Source organism: Pipistrellus hanaki, assembly GCF_964339955.1.
Source record: "Pipistrellus hanaki genome assembly, chromosome: 4".
In the NCBI taxonomy this organism is placed as follows: domain Eukaryota; kingdom Metazoa; phylum Chordata; class Mammalia; order Chiroptera; family Vespertilionidae; genus Pipistrellus; species Pipistrellus hanaki.
The window spans coordinates 70,988,281-70,995,950 of NC_140506.1; the positions used below are offsets into that span (position 1 = coordinate 70,988,281).

Genomic DNA, 7,670 nt, shown 5'->3' on the forward strand with positions numbered 1-7,670 from the left:
CCCTCACCATTCAGCGCCCCCCCCCTCCGTATTCGGGCAGCCGGGACCTGGGGCGGGAGGTCAGTTCTGTCAGCTCTGTCACGCCTCCTCGGACCAGAGGAGCCGCGATGGATGCAGGAGCCCAGCCTTGTCTTTGGGCTCCTCTGCGATCCCATTCTTCTGAGTTCCCTGCTGTCATCGCAAGGCCCCCACCCACATTCTTCACGCCCCTGGAATGGCCGCTTTCCCCGGCACCCCCACAGGACCCCTCTCTCCCCGCAGGACCCTTCCGAGCGCGGGGAACTGGGTCTGGCCTAGGGGAGCGGGCCGCCTCCTCCCCTGGCTGGGTCCCGCCCCTCCCCTAGGCCCGCCTCCCGCAGAGACACGTGGTGCAGCCCTCGCGGCCGGAAGCCTCGCGCGACTCGGGCGCCTCGCGCGGCTGCTCCCGCGGCGCCGGACTCGGGGCGGGAACCCGGAGGCCGGGAAGGGGATTCGTGGGTTTCGCAGGAGCCCGAGTCGCCCGCGATCTGCGTTCCTGCTGAGCGCCCCTTTCCTTCGCTTTTTCGGGTCTGGGGCCCTGGCCGCACCCTCCTTCAGGCCGGTTGGCACAGAGTAAGTGACCGGGCAGGGGAAAGGGCCGCGCATGCAGGAGGCCACCCTGGACCGGAGAGGGTAGGCACGACAGAGCCAGGGAGGCGGGTGGCGGAGGGGCTTGAGGTTGGGGGCGATGGAATGAATGAATGGAGCTGGCGGGGGAAGATACGCGGAAGCTCGGGGGTAATGGGCGGGGACTGAGGCCGGAAGCGAAGAGGGACACTGCGTGCGCCCCCTCCTGGTTACACCTTTTAGACAGGAAATGGAGCAGGAAAGTGAGCGAAGTCGCTTGTCACCCCTCGCTGATCTTGTCTCTCTCTCTCCCCCCACCCCGACCCCCTCCAGCCAGGGCACGCCACATGGCAGAAAACCGAGAGCACCGAGGGGCCGTGGAGCCTGAGCTGGATCCAGTGGAGTACACCCTTCGGAAGCGACTGCCTCACCGCCTGCCCCGGAGGCCCAATGACATTTATGTCAACATGAAGACTGACTTCAAGGCCCAGCTGGTCCGCTGCCAGAAGCTGCTGGACGGCGGGGCTCGGGGTCAGAACGCATGCACTGAGATCTACATTCATGGCTTGGGCCTGGCCATCAATCGTGCAATCAACATCGCCCTCCAGCTGCAGGCGGGCAGCTTCGGCTCCTTGCAGGTGGCTGCCAACACCTCCACAGTGGAGCTTGTTGACGATCTGGAACCAGAGACTGATGCCCGAGAGCCGCTGACCCGCATCCGAAACAACTCCGCCATCCACATCCGAGTGTTCAGGGTCACGCCGAAGTAATTAAAATGAGTCTGGCTCAGTTTACCCAGCCACCCTCAGCTAGGCTCACGTATGACTCTCCTTGTACCAAGTAATGTCATGGACCTCCTGCCGGAGTCAGGAAAAGCCTGTCTTCTCGTAGCCCGAAGGATTCTGAATTGAGAGTGTGGGAGAGTGTCTCTGGTTGGGCCCGAGCGATAGGCCTTCCTGAGTCTTTGTGGTCTGTAAGCAACCATCGTCCCAGACAATAAAAAGTATCGAGTTGTGTTATCGTCCATTCACCCCACTGCCACTGCCTTTCCCCTGTGTAAGGTCTGTGTGTGCTTGAAAAGGAGAGTAGGAAACCTGACAAGTATGTAAATATAGGAGGGAAACGGGAGGCGCCTTCACAGAGAGCATACATTGTACTATGGACAGTGTAACAAACCTTAATACAATGCAGAATCCTGACAACCCAATGTTTGCTTTAAAATTCCTCATTCTCTCAGAGGCGGGTCGAATGGATAAGGCGTACACTTTTGCCTCTGAATGCAGCTGGGATAGTTGTATACTCAGAAGCATCAGGCTCTGGTAGAGGTTCCCAGGCACAGAAAAGGTGGGGGGTTAAAAATGAAAGAAGCAAAGACTAGGGTCTCCTGTGTATCAGCCTCTGTGGTGGGGATTGGCACATGGCTTCATTCACTTCTTGGTCCTGCAGAGCCCAAACTGTTCTAAGCAACTATGGTCCAGAGCCCTGCAGACCTTTCTGGCTGGGCTGCTCTCGTGGGGAAAAAAGCCTCTCCCCTGAATTACTGGGCACAGATAAATACTTTATGTTTGGATAGTTTTAGAAAGATCAGATTTCTCATGATTATCAAACCGGAGTCATCTAAAGCAATGTTTATCAAAGTAGTCGGTGATCCGTTTGTGGGTCTTGTAATCAATGTACTGGGTCACAGACTGAAGAAGCAAGTAGGGTCCTAGCTGGTTTGGCTCAGTGGATAGAGTGTTGGTCTGCAGGATGGAGCGTCCTGGTTTGATTCTGGTCAAGCACACATGCCTGGGTTGTGGGCTCCATTCCCAGTGTGGGGCCTGCAGGAGGCAGCCGATCAATGATTCTCATCATTGATGTTTTTCCCTCTCCCTTTCTGAAATCAATATTTTTTAAAAACAAAAAACTTTAACCCTCACCCTAACCGGTTTTGCTTGGTGGATAGAGGTCCCAGGTTCAATTCCGGTCAAGGGCATGTACCTTGGTTGCAGGCATATCCCCAGTAGGAGGTGTGCAGGAGGCAGCTGGTTGATGTTTCTCTCTCATCGATGTTTCTAACTCTCATTTCCTCTCTGTAAAAAATCAATAAAATATATATTTTTTAAAAAACAAAAAACTTGAACCCTCAAAGACAATTAAAAGAAAGCAACTTAAATGGCCTTGTTGTTGCCAATTTTTCAGTTAACAATGTGTTTATATATACACACTAGAGGCCCAGTGCATGAAATTTTTACATAGGTAGAGTCTCTAGGCCTGGCTGGTGAGACCTTCCTTCTGGCTGCCAGCGGGGGCTTTTCTTCATTCTGTACCACCTCCTGATGCTCAGCGCATGTCAGTGAGCAATTGAATTCCTGGTCTCCTGGTCAAACTCCCAGGGGGACAATTTACAACTTAGGCTGTTATATATAGAGAAGATACGTACTAGGTATGTAAATTGTTTTACTGTGGTTGAAATCAAGTTTGAAAAGCGTCTGATTTAAAGGTTAGTAACAGCCGAGACCGGTTTGGCTCAGTGGATAGAGCGTCGGCCTGCGGACTGAAAGGTCCTGGGTTCGATTCCGGTCAAGGACATGTACCTTGGTTGCAGGCACATCCCCAGTAGGGGGTGTGCAAGAGGCAGCTGGGCGATGTTTCTCTCTCATTGACGTTTCTAACTCTCTATCCCTCTCCTTTCCTCTGTGTAAAATCAATAAAATATATATTTAAGATAAAAAAAAATAAATAAAATAAAGGTTAGTAACAGAATTTTATTCTAGGTTGTTTGAAGGTAGTTTGATTTGGGTTTTGAAAACCAGACTTCTCATTTATTGAAATCCCTCCTGGCTTGAGTATTCCTATTGATGAGGGACTTTGATGCTGGGTGAGTGACTGCCAGTAAAGTGGATTCCTTACAAAAGGACCAGTGCTTCATTCAAACAACTAAACATGCTGAGTACCTACTGTGAGCCAAGGCTTGGTTTGGGCCCTGGAGATACAAAGGGGTGGATATAAAATGGTCTCTGTCTTCAAGGAGTTCATCATTTCATGGGAAAGGTGGATACACAGTTGTGAATGTGGAAGATGTGTTATAAAAGAATTAAAAAGTAGTCATGATATGGAAATGTGGAAAAGGAAATGCTAACTTCCTGGTGGGGTCCAAGATGGTTTCACCTTTGACTTGGGTTTTGAAGGATGAATAGGACTAACAGGCAAAAAAAAAAAAAAGGGAGAGGGCATATCTGGTAGAGGAGTTGGTATGCACAGAGGGGATTCATGAACGGGCAGGACATGTTCTGGGGCTGGAGGGTCACTCAGTGGCTAGAAAGCAGGAGGTGAGGGAGACGGGAGATATTCCTATCACACCCCTTAGCCCCATAACCCCATCAGCCTTGATTGCAAGGCTCCCTTACCCTGTAGCCCCCCAGTAGCAGAGGGAGCTGGATGGAACTATGTGTCTCCGCGCACGTATGTGTTCTTGTGTCTACGCTTCTGGCCTGGGCCCAGCTGAGGTGGTGGCAGGCAGCCTTCTGCATTTGGTTTGTTTTGGCAGCTCTGTCTCCCAGCCTATTTGTTTGTTGTTTCTACTCCATGTTCTCTCACTGCTTGCCAGTGCGGTTTCCCTCAGCGGCAGTTTTATAGAAATAGCCTTTGAACATTGGACAGTGTGAGGGCTCACCCTTGAGTGTGTGAGGGCATGTAAAAGATGAGGGGAAGACTTCTGCATCTATTGGAGTCCATGCCTGGTGGGAGGGGCAGGGAACTCCATCCCATTTGGAGTGAGGCTGACTCTGGCTTCTGTCCACCCTCCATCCCCAACTTCTACTGGCTCTCTGAAGTGTCTTTCATCAAAACTTGGGAAATGGGGGAAGGTATGTCCAAATGCAATTTCCCTCCCTTCTTTTTACTCCACAGCTGCAGAGCCCACAATCAGTGCATAATTACCTCCTACTTAAAAAACACCCTCAGAGGCCAGAATTCAGACGCTTAGCTTGGAAGTGGGTGTAGACATGTGTTCATCATCCATAGCGTTATTGAGCATCCTTTATTCGTAGGGATTTGTGTTAGGAGCCAGGCCTGCCTAGAGAGGTATAACCATTGGTCCTGTGAAGTCTAACAGGAAGCAGCACGGATAGACTTAAAAAGACAGATAATTTGCATGGTGTTTGGAACTGTGTTGGTGTTGGTAAAGGCTACTATTGTTAGTATGACGTTTTGCTAAGGAATGGCTTGGAGCCCTCTTAGTGTAACTAGGGAGAGGGGAAGGAAGGTGATTTGTGTGTGTGTTTGATTCACAAGGCTGGGTTATTAGTTTTGTCAGCTTTTCATTGTGGTTGTCTGAGAGGGAAGGCCCTCAGGACACATACCTTTTTTTTTGTTGTTGTTAATCCTAACCTGAGGATATTCTTTTCCATTGATTGTTTTTTTTTTTAAGAGTGTAGAAAGGAGGAGGGAGGGATGGCGGGGGGGGGGGGGGGGGGGGGAAAGAGAGAGAGAGAGAAAGGAAAGAAGAAAGGAAGGAAGGAAGGAAGGAAGGAAGGAAGGAAGGAAGGAAGGAAGGAAGGAAGGAAGGAAGGAAGGAAGAAATGACTCGAGAGAGAGATCATTGGTTGCTTCCCGCACTCGCCCCAATTCAGGCTAGTGAATGAACCAGCAACCCAGGGACATCCCCTTAACTAAAAGTCAAACCCGTGACCCCTCATTGAGGAGGAGGATGCTCTAAACACAGCACACTGGCCAGGGCCCACATCCCTTTTGAACCTATGGGGAAGCTGGACTAGGAGCGTGTGTCTAATGTAGTTCCTTAGGAAAGCGATGTCCAGCTGCACAGAGATTTGGAGTGAGGCCAACGTCCCAAGGTCATCCTACCAAGAAAGAAGTTTGTGAAAATGACCACTTAAGACGCCATCTTCCTAATGGTATTATGGGTGCTCTTTAGTTTATGTTTTTTGGTTTAGCCGTGTTGTCTAGTTTTTCAATGGTCATGTGTGTTTTTTTCTTAATGTATAATATTAACTCTTTTTAAAAATTGATTTGAGAGAGAGAAACATCGACTTGTTGTTCTATTTATTTATGCATTTATTGGTTTTCTTGTATATGCTCTGACGGGAGATCAAGCCCATGGCCTTAGCATATTGGGACAACACTCCAACCAAATGAACTACCTGGCCAGGGCTGTGTTATTTTTGTAATAAGAAAAGTTAGTTTTTTACAAACCCTGTTCTTCTGTTCTCCATCTAGGTGGGGTGATCAGGGAGCTAGTCATCAAACTGATGAGATTACCTCAAGGAGAAGTGATTTCACTGCCCAGTCCAGTAAGGAATAAATATCGGATGGATGGACGGATGGAGGATGGATGGGTGGCTGACAGTAAGACAGCTTGCTGCTCCCTTCTCAAACCTCTGCTCCATTGAGAAACATCAAATGTCTTGTCACTGGAAATATGCAAGCAGAGCTTCATCTTCACGAGACCTCCTAGGTTCCTTCCAAGTCCATGCATCTTGTTTGCTGCAAGAAAAGTATACTAAATACCGGAAGATACTGAAATTATTTGCTGGTTCACGAAATAAGACATGAACAGAAGTAGGAAGAGCCTATAGGACCACCAGTAGAGTTCGTGCAAAATCCTTAGTCCCCAAGCTCCATGTTAACAAAATGAAACGTTTGTATTCACAGGTGCACACCTGCGAAGACCTTAGGTAGGAGAAAAACATCACTTCCGTTAATATTGCAAGTAGTGTTTGGTTTCCATGAGGACTTTCTAATTTTATTTTTGCTTGGACAGGAAAGTCACTCTGGCCAATGTAGTAGCTCTGTCTTCTGATATAGGATGGGTGTTGTGGGAAGGGGCTTAGGGATATTCAGCGGTACTCGGGAGCTAGAGATCCTAGGATTGGGCTGGCACTTTTCACAGAACTCTACCTGGAGGAAGTGGTTCTGGAGCTTGAGATACAGGTATTGGTGCTCGGGGAGCCCTGCTTTACGGACTCAAGTGCGTGGGGGATTCAAGAGTCAAGTGACTGAGAAAGGTGGCCTCATAAGGCTCATCTAGAGTGGGCCCACAGGCCTCTCTCAGTCCAATGGCTTTTGAGCCCCACGTTGATGGCGCAAGAAATTCTTGGTTGGCCTTAGGCTTTGAATAAATAAAGTTTGAGAGGGAGGTGGGGGGAGCGGGGAATAGGTGGTAGGAGCCTCCCTCTGGGCTCCTGGCGGCGCTGATTCTGTCTGCTCTGCGGCGGGAAGCGCCTTCCCCACAGGACATAATGCAAGACTGAATAAGAAAACGTTCCTTCCTTCTAGGCCATGCCCATCAGTTCTATAGAAATGCCACTTCGGGAAACTGTCTTCAGGAAAGCCTCAATGAGCTCACACAGTCTCAACAGATCACTCCCCAGCTTGCCCTGTAAGTTCCACTCCAGTTTGATAAGGCTGTAAGTCAGCATTGGCTCAGAGGGTCAGGATCAGTCAGTTTCAGGGGCTCTCTACATACACACAGATTCTGCGATAATGTGTGGACTCTTGAATGATGTTGAATTCAGAGAGGTGACAGAACTTATTAAAGTGGATAAAGTGAAAATTGCAGCCTGTGATGATAAAAATACTGGCTCCAATACTACAGAACAAATAGAAAAACGGCTTTTTTATACCATCTTCTGTTACTAATCTTCACTATTTAAAGAGAAGCATAGAAGAGACTTTATTTATTCTAGCATTGCAGAAACAACTACACTGTGCTATACCATCAGAGAATCCAGTAGCAAGATATGCTGTAGCCTCTTACATTACCTTATTCTACAGCATGGAGAAACAGACTTTTTTTAAATGACAAATCAAACGTTGTTGCCTTCCTAATAATATTCTTTAATAAATTCATTTTAAAACTCAAACAAATAAACAAAAAAAAGAATAAAGTTTGAGTCTTGTCTTGATATCTGTGTCTTAACCCATCTCTAACTCCCACCCAGGTGTATTCAGGGGCACGTGCCTCCGAGGGCAGTCAATGCCCAGCTCCCCAGAGGGGACAGTAAAAGATGTTGGAGGAAGGTCAACGAATATGCTGGGGGCTTGGTGTCCAGGCCTTGAAAGTGAGAACAAATAGCTGGCATAGT

The 7,670-nt window shown here is 48.7% G+C and overlaps 1 protein-coding gene and 1 pseudogene across 2 annotated transcripts; both read left to right on the forward strand.

Moving 5' to 3' along the window:
* Positions 1-340: 340 nt before the first annotated feature.
* POP7 (POP7 homolog, ribonuclease P/MRP subunit) lies at positions 341-1,609 on the forward strand. Its single transcript, XM_084881601.1, has 2 exons — positions 341-591; positions 919-1,609. The coding sequence occupies exon 2, from the start codon at positions 933-935 to the stop codon at positions 1,353-1,355; it is 423 nt and encodes a 140-aa protein (XP_084737727.1). The 5' UTR covers positions 341-591; positions 919-932; the 3' UTR covers positions 1,356-1,609.
* A 5,054-nt stretch (positions 1,610-6,663) lies between these two features.
* Positions 6,664-7,443, forward strand: LOC311621733 (transcription initiation factor IIA subunit 2-like; annotated as a pseudogene). Its single transcript has 2 exons — positions 6,664-6,668; positions 6,842-7,443. The product of its transcript is annotated as a transcription initiation factor IIA subunit 2-like (transcript).
* The last annotated feature ends 227 nt before the right edge of the window (positions 7,444-7,670 follow it).

Excerpts from the sequence above, each read along its gene's own strand:
- POP7 (XM_084881601.1), top strand. The coding sequence starts at position 933 with ATGGCAGAAAACCGAGAGCACCGAGGGGCCGTGGAGCCTGAGCTGGAT.